At 39.2% G+C, this 27,947-nt stretch overlaps 2 protein-coding genes across 2 annotated transcripts in view; one reads left to right on the top strand and one right to left on the bottom strand.

Moving 5' to 3' along the window:
* Positions 1 to 14,281, top strand: part of C11H12orf56 (chromosome 11 C12orf56 homolog) — a 61,783-nt gene extending 47,502 nt beyond the window's left edge. Inside the window, 5 exon segments of the mRNA XM_067698703.1 lie at positions 3,855 to 3,978; positions 6,068 to 6,142; positions 6,454 to 6,528; positions 9,339 to 9,517; positions 12,207 to 14,281. Of these exon segments, the coding sequence (XP_067554804.1) occupies positions 3,855 to 3,978; positions 6,068 to 6,142; positions 6,454 to 6,528; positions 9,339 to 9,517; positions 12,207 to 12,333 (580 nt within the window). The 3' untranslated portion in view covers positions 12,334 to 14,281.
* The window catches only part of XPOT (exportin for tRNA), a 134,290-nt gene that overhangs the window by 93,354 nt on the left and 12,989 nt on the right, over positions 1 to 27,947 (bottom strand). The gene's annotated exons all lie outside the window — the stretch shown is intronic.

The raw sequence follows: 27,947 nt of genomic DNA, 5'->3' as shown, positions 1-27,947 counted from the left end.
GCTCACGGACTCTAGAGCGCAGGCTCAGTAGTTGTGGTGCACGGGCTTAGTTGCTCTGCGGCATGTGGGATCTTCCTGGACCAGGGCTTGAACCCGTGTCCCTGAATTGGCAGGCGGATTCTTAACCACTGAGCCACCAGGGAAGCCCTAGACTTGTTTTTTGAGTTGGAGAAACGAGGGGAATTATATTTCTAGTAGAATTTTGGTAAACTTCTAGTCATGGTAATGATTTAAATGACTGTAAAAAGATTAGGAAGCCTCAAATATTACTAAACAAGGATTGTTTATATTCTTCTTTATTCCATTATGAAAGGAATGCTTAAGGTTATAGAGAATTTTTATACAGTCCTGTATGTAAATTCTTTTATTGCTCCTATCTGTCAAAGCTACTCTGATACTGACTTCAGTTAGGCAACTGATATTTTCAGTGGTCTGCCTTCAGCTCCTTTTCAACCATACATGGGTTGTACTATACACATGAAAATAGGGTTACTAACCCAGCTTCTCAGGATGCACATTTTGAATTGTGATTTTGTGTGTGTGTGCCTTTTTATTTTCAAATACTATGATATATTATTCAAATATATAGTAACATTTAAGTGAGTTATTAGTGTACGTTAGTGGACTGTACTAACAGTCCACATTTTTGTTTGAAATCAAAAGGCTTCAAGTTTAATACTAGTTTTATTCACTAATAGCTAGTGATCTTTAGTGGAACAGTAAAACTCTGAAATTCTTTGTTTAAAAAAGGTTTCTCGAGTCAAAAAACTTAAGAGATAAGCGTTTTAAGAAATGCTTCATACTGTTTCTTTGTCCCAGAGATAAACAGATATAAAATCTCTGAGAAGTCCTGTAGTAAAACTATCCAGTGAACTTGGCTTACCCAAGTATTTCCCATACTTCCTTTGACCACAGAACCTATTTTGACTATAATATTGCCTGGAATTAGTAATCCATAAAAAGCCCTTTGGGAAATACTGCTATAATTTAAATCACTCAAATTTCCCTTAAATCCAGATTCCCTAAGCTTTCCAAGCTAAGTGAACTTCTAGAACTATATTTTTTCTGAACCAAAAGACCAAGAAATTATATTTTCACTTAAATGTTTCATCACTAGACATTTGTCTGCATGTCTAGGGATACAAAAGCTCAGTCAAGAATGATCTGCAATCGCCACTAAAAACTACTAGAGCTCATCAATGAATTTGGTAAAGTTGCAGGATTCAAAGTTAATACACAGAAATCTGTTGCATTTCTATACACTAACAATGAACTATCAGAAAGAGAAATTAAGAAAACAATCCTGGGAGGGGCAATATAGGGGTAGGGATTAAGAGGTACAAACTATTATGTATAAAATAAGCTACAAGGATATATTATACAACATGGGGAATATGGCCAATATTTTATAATAACTATAAATGGAGTAGAACCTTTAAACATTGTGAATCAGTATACTGTACACCTGTAACTTATATAATATTGTACATCAACTATACATCAATTTAAAAAACCATGATGAATTACCACTTCATAAAAAACAAAACAAAACAATCTCATTTACAATCGCATCAAGAAGATAAAATACCTAGGAATAAACTTACCTAAGGAGGAATAAACCTACCTAAGGGAGGTAAATCTACCTTATAGTTTTCTGAGGTGAAACCTACCTGATGAAAGAAATTGAAGAAATTGAAGATGATGCAAACAGATGGAAAGATATACTATGTTCGTGGATTGGAAGAATTAATATCCTTAAAATGACCATATTACCCAAGACAATCTACAGATTCAATATAATCCCTATCAAAATACCAATGGCATTTTTCACAGAACTAGAGCAAACAATTTAAAAACTTGTACGGAAACACAAAAGACCCTATATAGCCAAAACAATCTTGAGAAAAAACAGCTAGAGGTATCGTGCTCCCTGACTTCAGACTATACTACAAAGCTACAATAATCAAAACAATATGGTACTGGCACAAAAACAGACACATAGATCAATGGAACAGAATAGAGAGCTCAGAAATAAACCCATGCACTTATGGTCAGTTAATCTACAACAAAGGACGCAAGAATATACAATGGAGAAAAGACAGACTCTTCAGTAAGTGGTGCCAGGAAAACTGGACAGCTATATGTAAAAGAATGAAATTAGAACATTTTCTCATACCATATACAAAAATAAACTCAAAATGGATTAGAGACCTAAATGTAAGACCATAAACCATAAAACTCCTAGAAGAAAACATAGGCAGAACACTCTTTGACATGAATTGTAGCAATGCTGTTTTGAATCTGTCTCCTAAGGCAAAGGAAACAAAAGCAAAAATGAACAAATGGGACCTAATTAAACTTAAAAGCTTTTGCACAGCAAAGGAAACCATTGACAAGACGAAAAGACAACCTACTGAATGGGAGAAAATATTTGCAAATGATATGACTGATAAAAGATTAATATCCAAAATATATAACAACTCATACAACTCAGTGCAAAAAAACCCCCAAACAACCCGATTAAAAAATGGGCAGAAGACCTGAAAAGACATTTATTCGAAGAAGATATACAGATGGCAAACAGGCACATGAAACAGGCTCGACATCACTAGTCATCAGAGAAATGCAAATCAAAACCACAATGAGATAGCACCTCACATCTGCCAGAATGACTATCATCAAAAAGACCACAAATACAAATGTTGGTGAGGATGTGGAAAAAAGGGAACTCTTGTACACTGTTGGTAGGAATGTAAATTGGTGCAGCCACTATGGAAAACAGTATGGAGGTTTCTCAAAAAATTAAAAATAGAATTACAATATGATCCAGCAATTCTAACTGGAATTGCCCAACTCCTGGGTATATATCTAAACAAAATGAGAAACACTAATTCGAAAAGATACATGCACTCCAATGTTCATAGCAGCATTATTTATAATTGCCAAAATATGGATGCAACCTTGGTGTCCATTAACAGATGAATGGATAAAGAAGATGTAGTGTGTGTGTATATATATGTGTGTGTGTGTATATACACACACACACACACATACACACACACACAATGGAATAGTACTCAGCTCTAAAAAAGAATAAAATTTTGCCATTTGCAACAACATGAATGGACCTGGAGGGTGTTACACTTAGTGAAATAAGTCAAACAGTGAAAGACAAACACTGTGATATCACTTATATGTGGAATCTAAAAAATAAAACTAATGAATCTGACAAAAAAGAAACAGACTCACAGATATAGAGAACAAACTAGTGCTTACCAGTGGGCAGAGGGAAGGGAAAGGGGCAAGACAGACATAGGGAATTAAGAGGGCAAACTACTACATATAAAACAAATAAGCAGGCTTCCCTGGTGGCGCAGTGGTTGAGAGTCCACCTGCCGATGCAGGGGACATGGGTTCGTGCCCCGGTCCGGGAAGATCCCACATGCCGCGGAGCGGCTGGGCCCGTGAGCCATGGCCGCTGAGCCTGCGCGTCCGGAGCCTGTGCTCCGCAACGGGAGAGGCCACAGCAGTGAGAGGCCCGCGTACCGCAAAATAAATAAATAAATAAATAAATAAATAAATAAGCTATAAGGATATATTGTACAAAATGGGGAATATAGCCAATATTTTATAATAACTATAAATGGAGTATAATCTATAAAATTTTTGAATCACTATATTGTATACCTGAAACAAATATAATATTGTAAATCAACTATACCTCAATTAAAAAAAAGAATGGTCTGCAATGCTTCATACCTGTAAGTATAATTACACTCAGTTTCTGCAAACTTAGTGTCACTGCTATTTTTTTTTTTAACTTTTCTCATTAACAGCCTTTATTTTTTTTTCAGGGGAACACTATTTAACCTCTTGGTAATTTTAATTAGCGAGCCTCAGATTCCAAAATCTTGTCCTGTGTTCGACATCCAGTTGGTGGCTGATTCAGCTTTAGTTGAGATGTCTTTTGATGCTGAGGTGAGAGGAGAATTTTGGAATAGACTAACTACAATACATAGGGGTCCTGGGTTCTTCTATGTGGACCTTGACATCGTAGAGTATAGAAAGATAATTAAATCAAAGAGTAAATACGTTATTATTAATCTCAAAATTTAGATAGCTATTCTGTCAATATTACTATTATATCCATTTTATATGTTTTAGAGTATACATACTAAGAAAAATTATTATTCTTTATACATTAGATAAATCTGTTTATATTTGTCTCTATATAAAATATTTACATATATAATTCCACAGCAAGGGTCTAACGGGTAAAAAAGCACTGTCTTAGAGATTTTAGGATTAACGTTCTTGCCTTAGTTTACCATTTCCTTACCTATCTAAGTAGTGCAAACTTAGTTATTTTTCTAAAGTTTTACTAAAACATTAGACATATCAAAGTGCCTATAATGCACTTATTCTGAGAGAATAAATCAGGTTATTATTAGTTTTTTTTGAGTAGGCCAACACAGAATTTCTTTAAAGGATGGGACATGATTTCATAGTTGTTGAACATACAATCAGAGTTATGTTTTAGCAAACTCTTAAATTCACTCATTCATTCAATAAATATTTATTGAGCATCTGTTATGAGCTAAACAGTGTGCTAGGCAGTGGGGTCCAAACGAGAAGCAAAATAGACACAATCTCTGCCCTCATTAGTTTAGAGTTGAGTTGGATAGACAGACGTTAGTCAAATATAACATCAATGTGTTATAGCAGACTGTATACAGAGCGTCTATGATACCAATATCAACAGTGGAGTGAGGGAATTAGGGATGAAAGAGGAGGATGGAAGCAAGACTGACAGACAGAGGTGTTAAGAAGCTAGTGCTGTAGTTCAGGTGAGGGATGATATGGGCAAGAAGGAAGCCTTCCTTGACCCCTAAACAAAACTAGGCTTTCTTTTTAGAGCTCTCCTACCTTCTTGTGTTTTTCTTTCAGAGCCCTTGTCTCAGTTTGTAACTATGCAATTTATGTGATTATTAGACTGATGTCTGTTCCCCACTAGATTGTATGTTCCATGAGGGCAGGAACCATGTCTCTTGTTACTCTCCATTAGTACAGTACAGTACTCCAACTAGTACAGTGTCTGATGCATGTTTGTTGAATAAATAAATGAAAAAAAGGGATAGTAGTTGTGAAGAGGGAAGATTCCAGAAATTTTTAGGAAACTGAGTTGATAAGTTGATGGGAAGATAAAGAGTTAAGATTAGATGACTTCTAGATTCTGGCCTGGGTGACAGATAAGAATTACAACAAGAAGAGTAGGTTTAAAGGGGAAATAATGAGCTTGGTTTTGGATTAGTTTATTTGATTTGCCTTTGATATTTCCATATGAAAATATTTAGTGGGCAGTATAGATAGGTCTGAATTTCCTGTTTTTGGATCTGCTGACCTTTTGCACCTGGGCTATTAGTGAAGCCATGAGCAAATCATATAAATTCTGGTTCCAAGGTCTAATAGAGTGGGAGATTTCAAAATAGAGCTCTTCCTTGCAAAGAATACCGCTAGGGAAAATGTGTTGGCCTGTAGCATGCCTGCAGACACAGTTCTTTCTCATGCACCAAGTGGCCTATGGGCTAGAAGACAGCTTCACCAACTGTTTGGATTTCTTGAGAACAACAGCAACAAAATGTCTCTAACCCTATACTTACCCATACCACAGAAGGAGTTATCCTTCAAGATGGGCATAAGACTAAATTCCCCAGAGGATCTCCCACTTTAATTCTGGGGAGCAAATTTCTACATTCTTGAAAGGAAGCAGGGTTGCTGATCTGAATGATTTTGCAAATTAAGTGTGCAATTTTTTGTGTGTTAGTATTCTGTAGGACCTTGTATCTTCTTTCCCTGACCTACTTTCTTAGCCATTATTAAATGTGCACTCATTTTATGAGAGCCACTTTTTTGAGAATGACTGAATCAAACAGAACAAGAAAATTAACCACACTAATATTTTTTGTTGATCATAAATTCTTTTATACATACTTAAAGAGAACCAGGAGAAATGATCATTTTCTGGCTCTGCCAATGATATTGCATTGATTACTATTTAAAATTCTAGTTACAGAAGCTTATCGTGGAATATACAGATAGAGCTACAGCACTTTTATATGAGATACTTCTTGTCTTTCAGCAGGTACGTTTTTATTATACATACTATATTGTGTGATTATTATATATGTCATGACTATCATATGATATATATATTATATGATTAATAATATACCTTAAAAATGTTTGTATTAGAGATAATCTCCAAAATTGGTTGATTTAAATGATATTACTGCTTTTGCTCTTAAGTGTTCATCTAGCTTATTTTCCTAAATACTGATTTTAAAGATTTGATTAATCAGGATAAAATGTATTTGAGAATGAATATCTTTTTAGGTATCTTTTTAAAACTTGAACTTCATGAATATAACTTGTTTATTTCCTTGAATCTTTTAGGGAAATCTTGGATGGGGGTCATCAAAGTTTGCTATTAGCTGGATGATGTTCTTTCTACAAAGTCGTCCTCCCATAGTAAGTACCTAGAAGCAGAAACAAAACTACCACTCAAGGCTAATGAAACAGATGCTCTTGTGCTTAATTAATAAAACAAAATTTCTCTGTAAGTAGTCAAGTTTATAAAACAGAAGAAAATGTAAATTTGATGATTTTATTAACCAAAATAAAATGTTTTTATATTTGGGGCCTGAATGTTTAAGGTACTGAAATGACATCTTAAACGTGATCTTTATTTAATGAAAAGCCCTAAGATATATGCAGAAAACAGAATATTAAAATACTGGCTGTATAATTAAGTGAAAAAAATGAACATTTATCTTAAACACTGAGTGTGAGTTGGCAAGTACGAATATAACACTTTTAATACTCTGGCCACTCTGCCCTGGCAGCCACCATCCTGGTCTGTAATATCACCATCTCTCTCCTTGGCACTATAATTGCATCTACATGGTCTGTCCTATCTTCTCACCGGACTACAGTCAGAGGAACCAATGCAAAATAAAAATCTGATTATGTCATTCCTTGCTTTAAATCTCTCGTAATAAAGAAAGATATAACAAATAAAGACTAAACTTCTTAATATGGCCGACAAGGCTGTACATATTATGACCCTACAGCCTCATCAGTTGCCTCACTCTTCCATGTCGGTCTCATACCCACTGCTCACCCCCAACACCCCCAACTCCGTCACAGGATCTTTACCATTCCCTCGGTCTGCCCTCCTCAAACGCTTTCCCCTCCCTTTTCCACCTAGTTAACCCCTACTTGTCCTTCAGGCCTCAGTGCCCCTTCCTGGTGCAGGGTGGGGGGGATGATTCTCTCACCTCTGACTAGGTAAGATTCCCCCATTATGGACACACAATCATAGCATGGTGTCTTCTTCCTTTTCTTCATAGAACTTGTCACTGTTGCAAGTCACATGTGTTTGTGTTATTATTTGGTTCTTTCTTGTGGTAGCCATTAGTGTCCACACATATTCTGGCTCTCTCTCCTTCCAGGCACGTAGTAGGAGCGTACATCCTTTCCCACTTGAAATTAGGTAGCTCTCTGTTTTTGCTTTGGCCAATGGAATCTGAGCAGAAGTAACCTACGTCACTTCTTGCGCAAAGGTTTAGGAGCCAGTGCATGCTTCCCTGGCTTCCTTTTTCCTCTGGCCTGGTGACTGGCAACACTCCATATGGTCCTGAGTGACTACAATGAGCAGAACCCCCTACTGACCCTTAAGGGACATACAGTGTGAGCAAATAATAAACCTTTGTTGTATTAAGCAAAGCATTGACGTTTTGTGAGATCTGTTACCACAGCATAACTTAGTCTATCATGATTGATACAATGTCTTTCTCCCCAAACAGACTCCAGGTGCCAGTAAGGGTAGGAGCTATGTCTGTTGTGCTAGGCACATAATAGATGCTAAATAAAATATCTTCTGAATTAATTCTAATAAAGGCTTTATCCCCTAATCTCTTTTCATGTCCCCAAACTTCCTTTCCCTTTATTCATTCATGTATTTGTCTATTCAATCAACATAGATTTAAATGGAAAACTTTTCAAAAGGTAGTAACCCAAACTAAATTTTCGTTGCTAATGGAGGATTTGACACGTGGTATTATGTTCTCTTTCCATATATGAAGATGCCTCTCTTAACCATCAGTGATTTTCTGCTTTGAGGTATTTTTCTAGAGTGATGTTGAGTCTGTCCTAGGGAATCTAGATTATCTTGCCAGATCTCTGTGACATATGTTTCCAAAAACTTGGCTGGAGGCAGAGGGTACACTTGTAGTACAGCCAATTACCTTATACAGAGACTGAACCCAAGAACTTGGCTCCTTTAGCAGCACATAGACCCCAACCAATCTCGGGCCCACTTCAGAGTGCTGTACAGTTATAGTCATTCCCAGCCCAGAAGCTCTTATGTGCAAGATGCAAAACCCTTCCTTTTTCTGTGCGGTGGTTCCAGACGGGGTCCTAAAAACTACAAGCAACAGGAAAGTTTCCTTATCAACCTCCAGGGTTGGTTCACCAAAGGAACTGAGTTGATTATGAGCCCAGACTGTGACCATAAAGTATGTCAGGATGAAAGATGGCAAAAGGACCACTAACATTGTTTAAAGCTTTGGTATTAACCCATTTCTAAAGAGTTTGGATAGAAATAGACCACTTTAGAGAAACTTGCAAGCAAGGAACCTGTTGGGATCATTGAATACACCATCCCAGTCAGTGCTGGCTGATTCTCTTACTTGGGCGGAGCAAGATGCTAAAGAAATTAAAAATTTAATCCCCATATGGCCATTGCTTTGTTTCCCTGCTCCAGACTCTCTGACCTCAATCTGCGTTTGCCCGACACAATACCTAGTCAATATGTGTAAATGGATCTGAATTGCGGAAACCTCACTTCAAATCACCTGCCCTACTTAGGAATGGTCTGTAGCAACATCAACAGAAAAGGCCACATTTATTGGTACTAATTTAAGGGGCATCCAGAATGACCTGCTTACTAGAGCCTGAAAGAGCACTAGCTTTCCTTTCTGTTTTTTTACAGTAGCCTAAATTTATACTTCCAATGCTCTCCTTCCACTTTGGAGCCAAACTTCTTTGACAGTCAGTACTAGTTCTGACCCTGCCTGTAGGGGGGCAATTGGTAAGCCCAGTTGGTCTATGGTCTGGTGCTCTCTGAGTACCATTTCAATAAGAAATAGCACAATGCAAGGGCATTGGTGTAAGGGTGGTGAGGACCTCAGCCTAAATTTATAGTTGAGATTCCAGCTGAAGTAGGTGCTCTTACAGGTGTCATGCAGCCTACGTGTAACTGCATTCTCCTTGTCTAGATTACTTTTGTGGCCAGAATTGTGAAACGAGTGGTGAAGGGGCTTTCAGCTTCATTTCAGCTGCTAAGTCCTGGCCAAGCAGTTCTGTTACACCAGCAGTTTTACATCCTCAAGAGCTGCCTGCAGTACAGCAAGACTTTAGCTGAGTATATTAGGAATGACTACAGAGAAGAATTCAGGTAAGAAAAAGTCGGAATCTTATCTGCAGTAAAATCCACTCATTTCTGATTTTCATGCAAAACTACAACACTGCCCAATATTTAGAAGATTAAGTGACAAAGGGAAATTCTAATTTTTGTTTTTAATAATATCTTACTTTGATAAAATAGTTACCTTACTGTGGTAAGGTAGGATTTGGGGGAGGGGGGCGGGTGGTGCTCTAAGAACCATTGCCACTTGAAGAACATTCCCAGGCCAAAAAAGGCTAGTTCACTAGTCTTTTCATCAAACCTCTCTCTGAAGAACTGTTTCTCCCTCATTGTCTTGATTTCAACCAGCATCTATCTCACAGAATCATGTTAATGATTTTAACATGCTGTGAGTAATGGAAAGTAACCAACCCTACTGAAGGAGGCAATATATTATGGGTTGTGAATTAACTGAGTCACTGGGAGAGAAAAACTATTGATAAAGGAGGAATGATGAATGCAGTTATTAGGGATTTTTTGGTTTGTTTGTTTCATTTACCCCTCTCTTACTCTCCATAACAAAATAGTAAGAAAGAACATTAGCAAGCCTTTGTTTCATTAGTCAGCTTGTCCTGCACCTCGGGGGTTCCTACTTCTATTTATATGCTGCCAAAACCAAATGCACTTAGCCATACACCCCTGCCTTAGCACCTATCAAGGAAAAAAACCCTAGGTTGTGTCTAACTTAAGATGAAAAGGGTGCAGCAGGCATAGCTTTGCTACCAGTTTGGATGGAGACATACAAGGATGTGGAGGCATATATTATGGCCTAAAGATTTGCTTTAAAAAATGTTACAGGGCTTCCCTGGTGGCGCAGTGGTTAAGAGTCCGCCTGCTGATGCAGGAGACACAGGTTCATGCCCCGGTCCGGGAAGATCCCACATGCCGCAGAGCGGCTAGGCCCGTGAGCCATGGCCACTGGGCCTGCGCGTCCGGAGCCTGTGCTCCACAACGGAGAGGCCACAACAGTGAGAGGCCCGTGAACCGCAAAAAAAAAAAAAAAAAATGTTACAGTCCAACTGTGGATCCTGTTTTTCCTCCATGTGGTTTTACACCATAGGTTCCACTCTGGCTCCCATAAAAGAGTTTTGTTGGGCCCACTCTGAGGTGGTGCACGCAACCCCATTTTTTCCTCACTTTTTTTGAGGTAAAATTCATATAGCATGAAATTCACCATTTTCAACATTTTAAAGTGTGCAACTCAGTGGCTTTTAATACATTTCACAATGTTGTGCAACCATCACCCCTATCTAATTGCCAAACATTTTCATCACTCTCAAAGAAAGCTGTTACCCATGAAGCAGTCACACCCCAGGCCCTGGCAACCACTAATCTACTTTCTGTCTCTGTGGATTTGCCTATTCTAGACATTTCATACAAATATAATCATACAACATATGGCCTCTGTGTCTGGCTTCTTCCACTTAGCATGATGTTTTCAAGGTTCATCCATGTTGTAGCATGGATCACACAAACAAATTTTTAAAAAATAGTTATGCACATTTAAAAATCAGAACAATGGCGAAAATAGTGTCACATGCCTACATGACAATAGTTGGTCAGGGTTCAAAAGCAGCTACCTTCTTAGGTAGATCATGCACTGTTTAGTTTGCCACTGTCTCCTCTCTCTGTCCTTACTCTTACCGTTCCTCCTACTATGTTATCTGTGGGCATTTAGGTTTGTGATCCTTGTTTTTACACAAGTGACTTTCAACCTGCCCTGCATAGAATCAGTAGAGGGACTATTAAAAAATACTGATACCCAGGTCTCACGTGTAGAAGTTCTGTTCAGTTTGTCTGGGGTTGCGCCTCGGCATTGACATTTAAAATGAACTGTCCGGGTGATTCCAATGTGCATCCAGGGTTGACAACTAATCTTTTAAGCCATCCGAGAGGCTGGCTAAAGATTTTCTTACTTTTGTCTCTTCCCTGGCCTTTGCTATACAGTTGCCCCTTGAACAATGTTGTGGTTAGGGGCGCCAACCCCCATGCAGTTGAAAATCCACATATAACTTTTGACTCCACCCAAATTTAACTACTAATAGCCTATTGCTGACCAGAAGCCATTCCGATAACATAAAGTTTATTAACACATATTTTATTAACACATATTACTAACACATATTAACACATATTTCTATAAGTCTTGCTCACGATGTTCTAGACATATATTTTGTATTGTATTGTATTTTGTATTGTATTGAAAAAAATCCAAGTATAAGTGGACCCATGCAGATCAAACCCATGTTGTTCAAGGGTCAACTGTACTCTTACTGAGGCCGTGGGGACGAACTCTCCTCTTCCCTCTTGATTTGGCCCTAGTGGTCACCCTAGCTTGACTCATTTCAACTCCCTGCTATGTACAGCCTGAGAAAACAAGAGGCAGGAGCCTCAGCTCACCCTGTGGTGAGGACAGTCCTGGCTTCCTTATTAATGCTTTGATAACTGATACATTATTAATGCAATTCGCTTTGCTGAAGCAAAGTGCTTCAATGAGCTGAAAGGTATACATATCAGAGGTCTTCTAGGTCACAAATGGGGGAGATTGGAGGGCTAAAAATGCTGCAGGTTAGACTCCCACACCCAACAATGCTACGCCAGTAAGTGTGTACGTACTGTGACCAGTGTGAAAAGTCTTGCTTTTAAAGCTCTCTATTTTGTTTCATTTTATGATTTGCAGGTACTTTATTCACATGCCAGCCTTGGAAAAAAGGCTCCCATTATGTTACCCTATTACCCAACCTACCACTCAACTTTTTCATGAAGTTCTGAAATTGGTTGAACAGAAACAATGTGTGAAATGTTAATAAGAGTGTAAAATGTGAATTGGGAGTCAACTTAATATTTATGAGAAACATTTTTTGATTTAATATCCAGCTATTCCTGTGTCCTATAAACAAAGATTTTATTTGAAGGTTCCATCAATACCTCTCTAAGAGAAGTGTTTAAAGTTTTTAATCTGCTACAAAAAAGAAACTGTTTAAATACACTGACATACATAAAGTGGGGTGAAAGACTAGCGTTCTTCTAAAAGAAAAAGTTTCTAAAGACATAAAGGAAACAGAAACCCAGGAAGAGCAAATGTAGAAAGTGCAGGCTGATGAGTTTTGTTGTCTAATAATGGTGAGTGGCATGAAGCCACTGAAATATCCAAAGATAAATTGTTGTGGGGAGTATAAATTACAAAGTGATCACATTAGAGAAATGCTGGGCAATAGGATGCTGCCCTCCTTTTCCACCTGTAAAAATTCTAGTGACATAAGTATTCACGGAAGAACAAGCAGAAGAATACAGGCATAGCTATAAGGAAGGTCAGTTCCTCATTTATCATGGGGAAAGAAGCTTGGATTTTCTTCAACAGCACTGAATGCATTCTGCCACTCTGTTTCAGGCACCTGGGGGCTAATGTGAACAGTGTTGTACAGTTTCTATGAAAGAGAAACTGTCTATTAGCAGTTAAGGCTCTTCCAGTTGTTTAAAAAATGTCTTCACTATATCTTATGGTAATAAGCTAATTTAATCCAACAAAAACCTTAACTTTGGCATCCCTGTGGAGCTACTGAATTTGGGCTTTTAAGAACTTAGGAACTGGGTCCTCCATTCAACTTACAACTTAAGGGAGGATCAGAGAAAAATCCACCACCAAAGAAAGAGCTCCCAAGCCAGAACTGCCTGTGCTGTTCAGTGGAGAGAGAATTAAACTCACTCAGGACATCTTATTTCTGGTTCTGGCTAAGCCACTAATCTGCTGTTTGACCTGGAAAAAGTCAGGTCTCCTTTCGGGGCCTCCTCTGCTATGTGGAAGGGTAAGGCTAGATGTTCTCCAAGTTTTCTTCCAACTCTAACATTCTCTGCCTGTGATGAGACACTTCTTAACACTCTGTAATGGGGTAGTGTAGTCCTGTGCACCCTGGCTCAGTGGATGATTTCACATTGATTTCAACAATCCTGCTTTCTTTGGACTAAACATTTCCCTCTGGCTGTCATCAGCATTGCTCTAGAAAGTGTCCAAGGCTTCTGCACTGTTACCCATCCGGGACTATAAGTCTTCTACTTTCTAATCTGGGGACAGAAAGGGGAGCAAACTGGTGTTTATGAGTGTCCTGGGCTGTTAGACGAGGGATTGGTTAATCAATGGTTAATCAGAAGAAGATTCTCAAGACAAAGGCAAGCAGCACTTGAAACTGGACGAAACGATGGACAGTGGGCTGACTACTGGTGAATGTGGAGCCTGCAGAATGACGAGAGGACCAACTCAGCTCTGCCTCAGCTTCTAGGCAGTGCCCTAGCTCTGAGCAAGTAGCAGTGAGGCTCTGGAGAGAACTTGGGGTCTCTTTCCCATGGGCCTTCTTGTCCACGTTGCTTCTCCTCTCCCACGGTTCCCTTCACTCTGAAAGCATACTTTATCTCATCTCTGGGAGCAAAAACTCTATCCGAATGTACCTCAATCTTTCCATGTAGGGCTTAGTCAGTAGCTTTTTTGAAAGCTAATGGTTGAATATTTGTTGTCTTAATTTTCTTATGACACATGGCTAATCATTTACACAGTCTGGGAGAAGAGGGAACACCCAGAAATTAATACTGCCACAATTCTTTCCTACTATGTGTTTTTTGCATTATTGCCAAAGCCAAGAAAATTACTAAATAATCCATCTCTATTAGTGATCAGACACATTTGATTGACTAAATATTGATTTAGACCACAAAATAATTATTTTTCAGGGAAACTAATTGTAGAAAAACTTTGAATATGAAAATCACATATGTAACTTTTTTTTTTTTTTTTGCGGTACGCGGGCCTCTCACTGTTGTGGCCTCTCCCGTTGCGGAGCACAGGCTCCGGACGTGCAGGCTCAGCGGCCATGGCTCACGGGCCTAGCTGCTCCGTGGCATGTGGGATCTTCCCGGACCGGGGCATGAAACCGTGTCTCCTGCATTGGCAGGCGGACTCTCAACCACGGTGCCACCAGGGAAGCCCATATATGTAACTTCTGAAGAATAAGAAGGATCACCAAAAGGACCACCACACACAGCCAGTTCTCAGGTTGGGTTCAAGATTCTGGACTCTGGCCACCTTTATAATACAAGGATTGCCATTGACCACTCCCACTAAGAGTGAAGTCATAGTAATTAGCTCTACCATTATATATACAGGGGTTTTGAGGTCAAAGAGCTGAGTTCAGATCCCAACTCTGCACTACTGGACCTTGGGAATTTACTTAACATCTCTAAGTTTTGGTCAAAACAAGGGTATAACCTATCTCATAGGGTTGTTAGATTTAAATGAAAAGATGTTGATAAAGCACATAGCATGGCATGTGGAAGTAGTAAGGATGCAGTACTTATTATTATTAAAATACTATCAAAGCTGGCTGAGAACTTAGAGATTTATAAGTACTACCCTTATTTTTTGGACCAATTTGGGGAATAGCTACTAAGCCCCTAATCCATACATTACTGAAGAACAGATTCATTTCACTATTAAACTGAAAATTCAATTTTATATTAGCAGGAGTGTGATTTAATTAAGTGACTATTTCTACTGCTCACCACCAAGGACCACTGACTCTAACTGACATTCTCAATGCAAGAGCTATGTGGGAAATATTCTTCCCACGAGTGGACAGAAATCTTTTCAGTCCTGTAAACTTCTTTTTCACCTTAGATTTAAATAGTTAATTACTAACTAATCAAACAGACATAGCCATTCTGTCCTTATCGAGTTCCTAATTGATTCACAGGTACTGTTAGAATAAATATATGAAGAGTTTCTTCATTTTACTGAAATATAGATAACCTAGAAACTATGTAAAGAGGGAAAAGCTTGAAGTCCCTATAATTGATAACATATTTTACTTATTTCCATACTGACTCTCCCTCACTGGTAGTACCACTTTTCATACTGTACAGAGATGCTTGAGAGTATGGTATTAAATGTGCTATAAGGCAGTTGATAAAAGTGGTCACAGCTTGTTGACTGGTAATATGCTCCAGCTAGCGGCATTATATTTTTTCTGAGGTTAGAATCACTTGTTTTATATTTAATGTTTTTGTATAGTAGAGACATTAGGTGATAAATGTGGAAGAGAAGCTGGAAATTTCTTGAAGAAATGAATTTGATGGGAATTTTTGAGCAACCTTTAATAGTGTTAACTCACTGTCTGATTTCTCTTTGTTCATTGTATTTACTTCTAAAATGCAATACTGACTTGTAAGGTCCACTTGGATTTGGCTCTCTATAGGAGGGCGACAGTCAGCAATTTTTCATCCCATCAGACCAAGCACTCTGTGTCTGTATATCTGTCTTTTGGATCTGAAGCTTTTCACATTTAGGGGAAGGCAGCATGCCTCTGGCTGAAAATCTGGGTGGTGTAACTTTGTGACCAAGAGTCCAGATGCTATGTCAGAAAGACCTTGTTTTGATTCTTGCCTGCCTACTTACTTGTCATCAGACTTTTGGCAGGTTATGTAACTCAGAACTTCCATTTTATCAATCATATGTTAATGAAAGCCTATCTTAAGGGTTTTGTGAATATTCATTCACTTATATATAAATAAATAGTTCTATGGCCAGTAAATACAGAGACAAACCATATGGCATTGCCATTTTCAAGTTCAAAATTGTCAATATCTGTAATTTCATATGGTTCAAACAAATAAAATCCCCTCAATAAATGGTAGCAATTATCCTAACAGAAACACTAACTTGCTTTAAGAACTTATACTTTAAATACACGTCATTAATTCTAATTTCCCAGATAGCATGGCACTTTGTTATAATGTGGCTTATTCTTGCACAGATTTGGGTGAACCTTAAATCATATAGTTCAATTACAAATTATTGAGTGGGCATAATATAATTAAACATGCTCAAATGTAATTTAAAATTTTCTTCCTTGCCTTCCCCCAAAATAAAGAAATCTGTTCTTCCACCAGTCTCCTCCTCCTCAGTGAATTGTACTTCATTCACGCTACTACTCAAAAGAGACAGTTGGGAGACCTCTGTGTTTTCTCCATTCTCCAAACGCAATCCGTCAACAGTGCTTATTGGAAATTCCTTCAAAATATATGAGTAATCTACTGACTTCCCATAGTTACTACTACTCATGTCCAAACCTCCATCACCTACTACAATAAACTATTTAGTCACCCTGCTTTCACCCTTGACCCCTACAATCGTTTCTCAAAAAGGAGAGTGGACTGTTCTTTTGAACAAGGAAATCAATGCAACTGATGACTTAAAACCTTCCCTTTTCTTCCCATTACCCAAGATGAAATCCAAAGTCCTTACCATGGCTTTCAGGGACCTTCATGACCTGGCCTCTGACTACCTCTGTGACCTAATCCAATCACTCTTCTCACTCGCTGCTCCCTAAACAAACCGGCCTTTGTGGTTTTCCTTCAAATCTCCAAGTTGTTCAAGCCCTGGACATTTGACTAGCAAATGCTTTTCCTCCACAACTTCAAATGTCACTTCAGGGCTTCCCTGGTGGCGCAGTGGTTGAGAGTCCGCCTGCCGATGCAGGGGACACGGGTTCGTGCCCCGATCCGGGAAGATTCCCGCATGCCGCAGAGCGGCTGGGCCCGTGAGCCATGGCCGCTGAGCCCGCCCTTCCGGAGCCTGTGCTCCGCAACGGGAGAGGTCACAACAGTGAGAGGTCCACATACCGCAAAAAAAAAAAAAAAAAAAAAAAATCACTTCAAAGAGGGCTTCTCTGATCACTCCCAAGTAGCATCCCACCCACCTACATCACCTTATAGTGTATTTGTTACGTATTCTTTGCAATGTAACAATTTAAGAATGTAAGCTCTATGAGGGTCTGGCCCTCATTTGTCTTATTGAGTACTATACCCCAACGCCTGGAATAGTGCCTGGCGCAAAGTGCCTCTTCTGTGTTGGGTGAAGGATGTGCTAAAGAAACATGCAGAAGGAGCCCACAGACAGGAGCACCAGCTCCAGTCGCCACATCACAGCAGACTCATGAAAGACCCCAAGCGAGACCTGTAGAAGAACTGCCCAGCCAATCCATAGAATTGTGAGATACAGTAAAGGGTTGGATTTTTTTCAGCATCACCGAGGTATAATTGACAAATAAAATTGTAAGATATTTAAAGTATACAATGTGATGATTTGGGGCTTCCCTGGTGGTGCAGTGGTTGAGAGTCCGCCTGCCGATGCAGGGGACGCGGGTTCGTGCCCCGGTACGGGAAGATCCCACATGCCGCGGAGCGGCTGGGCCAGTGAGCCATGGCCGCTGAGCCTGCGCGTCCGGAGCCTGTGCTCCGCAACGGGAGAGGCCACAACGGTGAGAGGCCCACGTACCGCAAAACAAACAAACAAACAAAAACAATGTGATGATTTGATATTCTTATACTCTGTGAAAGGATTCCCCCCCTCAAGTAAATCCATCCCTCACATCACATATTTATCTTTTTTTGGAGGGGGAACCATTTAAGTTCAACTCTCTGAGCAAATTTCAATTATATAATACAGTGTTATCGACTATGGTCACCATGTTATACATTAGATCCTCAGACCTTATTCACCTTATAATTGAAAGTCTGTACCCTTCAAAGTTTGGAGAAGTACCAACCTCTCCCTATTTCCCCTACCCCACAGCCCCTGGCAACTACTTTCTATTCTCTGTTTCTATGAGCTTGACTTTTTAAGAAATAAAGTGTTGTTTTAAGCCTCTAAGTTTTGGAGTGGTTTATTATGTAGCAACAGATAAAACAAGAACACTTTCATTTATTTTAAATAAAATTTTACAACATTATATCAATGTTAAGGTAATTCCAAATTAAATAATTCACCACAATCAGGCACTTTAACCAGCATAAGTATTTTACTTGTCTATATGTTCTTCTAGCTTTTTTCTACATTGTTAAAATCATATAAATTTTCCCTTTTGTCACTTTAAATGGATTCGATAGCATCTACAGAGTTCTCCCAGTCTCTTTAAAATGGGATTTATATCTGTATAGACACAACAGGGTCCACACTGTCACTGTCCCTTACTGGGAAGGGGCCTTTGGAATCACACAGCGCAAATAACAGCTGAGCACTTAAGTGCTGATAGTGTATGATGAACACCAAGCAGACTCAGCTTGCTTCTGCCCTCAACCCTTCCCCTTTCAGTCGGTCCCTAGTTACAAAGGGAAAGTTACAAAGATCGGAAGAGATAAGGCTTTGAAGGTGTATTCATTACATATCTGAGAAAGTTCTGGCTTCTGGGTTTGGAGAAACCATGGGGCAAAGGGTATTCTTCCCTTATTTTTCTGGTCTTCTTTTCTTTCTTGTTGTCTTCTACTTGGAAGGTGACTTTGACCCTGAAGAACTAAGAGGGGCTACAGATGGGACAAAAGAAAAGGAAGCAAGATTAATATTTGCCCCAAGATTCTGAGAGGCAAAGAAACCTTTAAGTTTCCTTCTAGGTGGTCCACTCCTTTGAAGATCTCAGGAGGGGTGTAGGATTTCAGGGCGTAAGTTGTCGCCTATAAATAAAGATGATGGATTTGATCAAGGCACTAACCCCCTCCTCTTTCTACTTTCGGTGGTGATGGGGACAGAGTAGTTAGTGGTGGTGGCAGTGATGACAGATATGGTGATTTGTATGTTTTGCCAGCAAGGAAGTCAGTGGAGGAGGGTAGAGGGTGTAGATAAAGTGGCATAGGGCCACTGTGGGTTTTTGTGGGCTATCCTGCAATAGTGGCCATTATTTATAACACTGTTGCTACAGGGAAATTATTCTGTCTTCTGCACAGCTGACCGACAAATGAATTTGGAAAGGACACATTTATAAAGGAAGTATTCTACTTCTAGTAGCAACTATAACCACCAGGGGGCATAATTGGACTAGGAAGACAGAAAGAAAAGCAAAACTTTGCTCTAGGAGTATTGATTCTTAAACTTCTAAAATTCCTGCTGACCTTCAAAATTAAATTAATTCTTGTTGTCAGGTGTCTTTAATATGTACTAACATAAATCTAGGTGTGAGAAAGCTCCATATGCTCTTAAAAGATCAACACAAATATATAATTTAAAAGTTTACAAAATTAAATGCAAATTAATATCATTAACATAATGCGTGATATTTTGCTCAAACTCTATCTCCTCTGCCAAATGAAGACAGTAGAATGTACCACACAGGCTCTTGAGTTCAGTATGTTGCTATCACATTTCACTCTTCTCTTTCAGAACTACTACACATCTTTATGTACAGGCCATGCTGACATCTGACTGTCCCTTAGCTTGTACATTTCACTATGTATGAAGTCTGTTTCTGTTCTCTTTTTTGGCCAAGGACAATTAAAGTTCTCCCACTCAGGGACAAACAATGGATCAACATAGACAACGCAAACATGGGCATTTTGTTGAAATGAAAACAAAACTTTAGATTTCCTAAGAAACCCCACAGACTTTCAAGCTGAAATCTAGACCCCAATTTGAGAGGCTCTGCTACAGAGGATAAGGGGCTCAAAATGTTGTCAGTATGATGACTTGCCCTCACGATTTCCCTGGGTGGTTTATGCCTTTATTTCCCCAGCACCCTCTGCTTTATTTTCAATAGTGTCCTCATTTGGATGATAAAGTAATAAGGTTATATCTGCTTAGAAACCAGTCCCAGCATGGAGTTTTAAGATCAGGAAAGACCTGTGCCTTAGCAGTGGGAGTTAGGAAACAAAAGTTAAAGCCACTTACAGAAGCTTCTTAGGTTTCTTTGAGAAGCATATCTAGTCCAATATGAGTCAAGCTTTGGGGGTTAAACCCAAACTTTTGACATGTTCTGATCTTCTTTTTTGAAGAAGAGGCCTCAGGGATTCCCCTGACTCCCTATATTCCCAAAACACCACCTCAAAACACAGGCTATATAAGAAAGGAAATACATAAAGTGAAAGATTTCATCATAATGAGGATTCTCTGATATTTGAGAGCATATAAGGTCATTTTAGGTTAAGAGAAGCGAAACTTCTGAAAGGGCCACATTTACTCAGAAAAGCTGGAAGACAGGACAGCAGTTTTGTAACTGTATGACATAATTTGGCTAATACCATGCTTTGGGCTTGCTACACAACAACATGATTCCTTGCTGCCAAGTCTCAAGACCAAATTCAGTTGCCAATGTGACTTCAGATGGCTCAGTGTTAATAATAATGAAAAGATGCCATAAAATATGGTTTTTAAGGAGACTGAGAAATATTTCTCTAAGAATGTCCCCAAAACAGATATTTGCTGAGATTGGTCTGTTGAAGTGATACTAATGAGAGCATTCTAGCAACTTGGAGTCCTCTTTCCTTCAGATGATGAATATTATTAGCATTATTTCATATTTACCAAGTCCCAACTGGGGCAACTTGTCATAATGGGCAGTGAAGGGAGAGGGAAAAAAGCACCACCTGTCCCTGGCATATGTGCCGAGGACACTCAATGTGCGGACAATGTCTTAAACGTGGTCTGCCGTTTAGGAGGTTTCATATGATTTTCAAGGATCTCACTGTGCCAGAGACAATTCAATTCAACTCGGTAAGCGTCTATTCGGAGCTAGTTGGGTACTTACGGTATACAAAAATAATAAAACTGGGTTCTTGTTCTAATAAGCTAAATTCTCTAAGCTGAATTATTTGAGTAGAACCTACAAAATTTTTGCCATATCATCTGTATTTTTATTTACTCCATATTTTCCTAACATCATTATTTATTCAATACTTTTCTAGTATCTCTACCTACTTTAGCCATGTCTTAAAGAATATCTTGGGAAATCATAGAGTTGATGTTCCAGATATATATTTTTAAATACTTGTGTTTACATATTTCTAATAGAGTGCACTTAAAAATGTGCATTTAAAAATAAACACAATTAAAAAAATTTTAATTGTGGGACTTCCCTGGTGGTCCAGTGGTTAAGACATTGCCTTCCAATGCAGGGGGTGCGGGTTCGGCCCCTGGTCAGGGAGCTAAGATTCCACATGCCTTAGGGCCAAAAAAAAAAAAAAAACAAACCCAAAACATAAAACAGAAGCAATATTGTAACAAATTCAGTAAAGATTTAAAAAAATTTTTTTAATTAATTAATTTATTTTTGGCTGCGTTGGGTCTTAGTTGCTGCTCACGGGCTTTCTCTAGTTGCGGCTAGTGGGGGCTACTCCTCTTTGCGGTGCGGGGGCTTCTCATTGCGGTGGCTTCTCTTGTTGCGGAGCACGGGCTCTAGGCGCGTGGGCTTCAGTAGTTGTGGCTCGTGGGCTCTAGAGCCCAGGCTCAGTAGTTGTGGCGCACGGGCTTAGTTGCTCCGCAGCATGTGGGATCTTCCCGGACCAGGGCTTGAACCCGTGTCCCCTACATTGGCAGGCGGGTTCTTAACCACTGCGCCACCAGGGAAGCCCTAAAAAAATTTTTTTAAATCTCTTTTCCTTGGACTAACTAAAATCATCTTTGTACTACTCTATGGGAATGATAATAATAAGGAATACTTAAAATATTTTACAAGGGTAGAATAAGTCAGATGATAGAGGTATAAAGAAAGGGTTACGGGAAATCACAGAAAGAAGAGTTTAATTCTGTTTGGGTCCATCAAGGAGGCCTAACTTAGAAGATGTTGTATTTGAGGAGGTTTTAAAAATATCTAAGCATGTAATATTTTTTTCAAACTAAAGAACATGGCAAAATGGTAAGATTTGACAAAGCTTGGTGGTGAGTGCACAGATATTCCTATATTATGCTCTTCTCTGTATGCTTGAAATATTTCATGATAACAATAATAAAATGTGTCTAAGGTTTGGAGAAGAGAAAAGCATTCCAAGCAGAAAAGAAAGTATGAGTGAAAGCACAGAATCCTGAAATTCAGGCTAGGTGTCTTCGATAGAAGGTGAGCACCAGAAGATTAGGATGTGGCAGATCATGCAGGACCTTGGCTAAGTAGTCCTGAATAAGAGGTCTGGGGGGTGTGGGAAATCCCTGGAGGTTTCTGATGAACAATATATAACCAGAGCAGTAGATTAGGAATGGAACTCTGGGAGAGAACTGCAAGAAGGGGAGAGCCCAGATTTGGAAGGATCTTATAATAATGATTCGAGTGACAATACTGTAGTCTCCCTAAGCTCCATAACATGCTGATTTGCTCCCTCGTTCTGCCCACTTGCATCCTGTTTTTATTTTTAAAAAATCCATTTCTAGGACTTCCCTGGTGGCACAGTGGTTAAGAATCCACCTGCCAATGCAGGGGACACAGGTTCGAGCCCTGGTCCGGGAAGATCCCACATGCCACAGAGCAACTAAGCCCATGCGCCACAACTACTGAGCCTGCGCTCTAGAGCCTGTGAGCCACAACTACTGAGCCCACGTGCCACAACTAGGGGAGGCCGTGCACTAGAGCCCATGCTCCGCAACAACAGAAGCCACTGCAATGAGAAGCCCACGCATTGCAAAGAACAGTAGCCCCCACTCGCCGCAACTAGAGAAAGCCCGTGTGCAGCAATGAAGACCAAGTGCAGCCAAAAAAAATAAAAAAATCCATTTCTATTGGGTAGTCATATTTCCTCCTTCCTACCCTAGATCCTTTGCAGTCTCGTCCAACTATATTATAGACAAGGGTCTGCTAAACTTTTCCTGTAAATGGCCAGATAGTAAATATTTTAGGCCTTGCAGGCCATACAGTCTCTGTTGCAACTATTCAACTCTGTTGTAGGGAGAAAAGCAGCCACAGACAAAACATAATGAATGGGTGTGGCTGTGTTCCCCTAAAACTTTATTTATAGACCCTGAAATTGAAATTTCAGATAAGTACTCTTCTTTTGAATTTTTCAACATTAAAAACGTAAAAACCATTCTTAGTTTTCAGGCTGTATAAAAATAGGCTGCAGATTACAGAAATGCAAAACAAAACCATAATGAGATACCATTCCTCACCCCCTGATGGCTGTAATCAAAAAGACAAATAATAACAAGTGTTGGCAAGAACATGGAGAAATTGGAACCCTCTTACATTACTGTGGGAATGTAAAATGTCACAGTAGCCTTGGAAAACCCTTTGGCAGTTTCTCAAATGGCTAAGCATAGAGTTACATATGATCCAGCAATTCCACTCCTAGGTATATACCCAAGAGAAATGAAAATATATGTCCACACAAAACATAATACACAAATGCTCATGGCAGCATTATTCATCATAACCAAAATGTGGAAACAGTGATACAATGGATCATTTGGCAGTAAAAAAGAATGAAGTGTTACTATGCTCAACCTGGATAAATCCTGAAAATATGCTAAGTGAAGGAAGCCAGTCACAAAAGACCACCTACTGTATGATTCCACTTATAAGAAATGTCCAGAATAGGCAGATCTATAGACAAAAAGTAGATTAGTGGTTACCTAGGGCTGGGCGCGTTTTGGAGACAGGGGGATTAACTTGCTCATGAGTGACAGTTTTTTGGGGGGTGTGATGAAAATGTTATAAAAGTGACTGGGGTGATGATAGCACAACTCAATAAATATACCAGACAACCACTGAACTGTACACTTTAAAAGGGTAACTGTATGTTATGTAAATTATATCTCAATAAAGCTGTTAAAAAATAAATAACGGGCTGCAGGCTAACTGGTCACGCAGGTGGCAGTTTGCCAGCTTCTGCTGTAGGCACCAAATGAACTGGCTCCTTTCAGAAGCTTACTAGTAGATTCAGCTATTTAAACTTGGAAAATTCAATTTAGAAGAGCTGCAAGATAACTGTAGTCAGACAGGCCTTTGTTCTTGGGTGTTGCTGGTGAGGGGATCTGTACGTCTCATAGATGTACAATCTAAGCAATGATGAATTCCTGTTTGTAATTAAAGCCAGGAATTCAGCCCCCATACTCAGATATACTCAGACTCACAGTAGTTTCCAGCAGTGAGGTCTTGCAGAGCCACTAGGCTGCAAGGACCTTCACTTTGTCCCAGCCAAGCTTCCCAGGCAAGCAATCATTTTGTCCATCTTTCTTCTTCTAGACCAGCTGGCTGGTTACCTCAGATTCCTCAACTTCCCATGATTAAAAAACAAAGCTTTGGGGACTTCCCTGGTGGCGCAGTGGTTAAGAATCCACCTCCCAATGCAGGCGACATGGGTTCGAGCCCTGGTCTGGGAAGATCCCACATGCCACAGAGCAACTAAGCCCCTGCGCCACAACTACTGAAGCCCGGGTGCCTAGAGCCCGTGCTCTGCAACAAGAAAGCTCGTGCAGCACAACAACGAAGACCCAATGCAGCCAAAAATAAATTTAAAAAAAAAAAGCTTTATCTCATTGCCTCTTTGGAGAGGTAATGCAAGGGGGTGATGGTAAAACTTAACCTAAATTTTTCTTCTTGTAATCAGTCTTGGCCAAGGCAAGACTACCTCCAGTAGACTATAAGCTCCATGAAGTCAGGGCCTTATATGATTTGTTTATGACTATATCTCCTTACCTAGCCCAGGATCTGGCTGATCATAGATGCTCAACAGATGTTTTCAATAAGAAACAGATGTTTTGAAAAACATCAATTACGACAGGAAGACTATGAAATTACCTTAAAAATGTAAAAGTAGTTTATGACCAATATTATGATATAAATTAGAATAAAGAGAATGAAAAGAAGGACAGAAATATGATTAGAAAAGTAGGAAAGGAGATGAGGAGAGAGTGTTAAAGAGAGAGGACACAGAGTCACCATTATAAGCAAGAGAAGGAGCATGGTAAAAAGAGAATTTTATTTAAAATAAAAACTGGTGAGGGTTTGACTGAAGGAGCATTTATTTTGGGAATAATCCTTTTAGGAGACTTGGTGAGTTGTAAGCCAGGACTGCTACCCATACACTGGTCAGAATAAAGACCATCCCAAATTTTGAAAAGGACAGTTTTGTCCACCACTTCATACCTTTTGTCTTAAATCCTTAGAATCTCCTGAATGAGATATTACATACCTTCCCCAGGAGGACTAGAAGTTTTAGGAAATAAAGCACATAGCAGTGTTTTTGCTTTTAAGAGGGAAGCTTTTCAGTTCACTTCCAGCCTTAATTCTTAGATGATTTGTGCCTCATCTCCTCTCTCTTTAGGCTTTGCATGTGGTGATAGCTAATTTTTAAAAATTGGAAGAGAATCTTTGGTTTTATCATTAAGTGTCAAGAAGAGGTCATGTGTAGAAAAAAATGTTTAATAAGATGCAGAAAGCACAGCCCCAAGGGTCTCCATGAAGACCTTTGCCTTACATGTAAATGGATAAATGGATGGATAGTAACGTGGGTGAGAACGACAGGAATGAATGATCAGAGGAGTTAAGAATTCAATGATACATAAATACTTAAGAAAAAATACTCAAACGACCTTCTCCGAGGAACACAAGATATGAATTTTAATGATGTCACTAAAAGACCCAAACAAGTCCATGATCATTTAAAACACAAAGGGAGGATCCCTTTGTCTTAATGAGTGTTCCAATCTCCTAGAATTAACTAGAAAGAACATGTTGACAAAGATACAACTCCAATCTATTTGGGAGTTTAAATAGTGTCGATTTATGAGAACATTTATATTTTATTAAGAAAAATGATTAAAAAATTTGCTGGGGTTCATAGTACAGCATTAGTAAAATTGAATACCATAATTATTTCAACAACTAATTATTGAGTATCAACTATGTGCTAGTCACTGTAAAGATTAATAAGACCCAGTGTGCCTATCTTCAAGAAGCTTAGTATACAGCAAGCTTATAGTAAGTTAACTACAGAAATAATTATACGATAAAGTAGTTGATAATAAATAAACAGGAGGTACAGAGCTTTATGAGTTACAAGGCAAAAAGGCTTGTATATTATTGAGATAATCAGTAAAATTTTTCATGAAGGAAGTAGCATTTGAGATGAGGCTTGGAAAACAGCAACTTTTTCATAGTCTGAGAGATGAGCATTCCAGATAGTGGGTACAGTAACAGCAAAGGTACAGAAGTGGGAAAGCAGGAGAGATTTTTAGGAAACTCAACAGCTATTTTGCCAAAGTGTAAACTATATGTTTTGGGGAGGGGGCAGTAGGAAATACCACAACTGGACAGTTATGTAGGAGTCCAATTGTGGGGAGCTTTTCAAATTCATTCCCTCACTCATTCAACATTCACTGAGCCCCCGTGCCTGCCACTGTGCTGAACACAGCAGCAAAAAAATAGATAGGAGACGTGAGTACTGTAACCACATCAGCTGTGTCTCCACAGACGTTCACAACTAGAGGCCTAAACATTCTTTTCATAAAACGAAGTCACACTATTTGTCTGCTCCCTAAATTTCATATTGAATTAGTCAAGCTTATTAACGGCCGTGACCTGAGTCCAGGCGATTGCTGTCTCACAGGGGTTCAAAAGTAATTTTGAGGAAGAGAGAAACACATTTGCAACCAATTATACTTTCCAGTTACACTCTAATTTCAAGGAACTAGGTCAAATTCCTTAGCAGGTTCGAAAGGATTTAACCTGTTCCTTTCTGGGAACAGTGACCTCTGCAGCTTGTTCCTTAAGAGGCTGGTGCCACTCAGTTTGTCCCAGTGGGGTGATATCATGATGATAATCACACCCCAGTAGCTGATCCACCAGACTGGCCACATTTGGGATTTATCAAGGTACTGCTAAAGAATTCTAAGGACAAATTCTTGCAGCTGTTTTCAGCCTTGAACATGACTGGAATATCAATCTATAAGCCGGAGGTGGCACATGTTGGAGATTTATTGAAACTACAGGAACCCAGATTTTACTGTGGCAAATTTGGGCACCCTGGCTATTAAAATAAAGAGATTATGCCTACGTTTAAACCTTTTAAAAAAGAAATGTGAAATAACCAAACATTAAAAATAGAAATGAAAGTCATTGAAATGCAGAGCAATTATATAGATGACAAATTGAAATGTAAAAATGTATTCACGAAAAGGCTATGATAAAAGATTATCATTCACTCAAGGTGTTATAATAAGGAGGGCTTCCCAGGCTGAGTGTTAATTGAATATAAGGTGGGGGGAGGGGCCTAAAAAGCTTTCTCAGTTTGAAGTTCAAATCTGTGGAACTCCCTGTCCTCCCGGCTTTAACTCAGACCTGACATTATTCACTTGAGGAACTGCTGTCAAGCTTGTCTTTGCATCCAGGCAGAAAACAGCACTGCAAGTCTTTACAAAAAGCCTCTGGGCCTTGAGTGGCCTCACTGATGAAAGTTAATTTACTAGTCTACTTGCCACTTACATGTTAGTCTTCTAATAAGATAGTGTTTCTCAGAGTACCTAATCTCTGTCCTTTCACCCCCTCAACCTGAAATCCATGTTGGACCAGGCCAGTCAGGAAAATGGCCTAGTTTTGATCCCCTAGATAATTATATGAGTCTTTTTTCTTTTTGGCTCTGTTGCGTGGCTTATGGGATCTAAGTTCCCCGACCAGGGACTGAACCT

Source organism: Pseudorca crassidens, chromosome 11 (genome assembly GCF_039906515.1).
Source record: "Pseudorca crassidens isolate mPseCra1 chromosome 11, mPseCra1.hap1, whole genome shotgun sequence".
Classification (NCBI taxonomy): domain Eukaryota; kingdom Metazoa; phylum Chordata; class Mammalia; order Artiodactyla; family Delphinidae; genus Pseudorca; species Pseudorca crassidens.
This window is presented reverse-complemented; position numbering and strand designations above follow the sequence as displayed.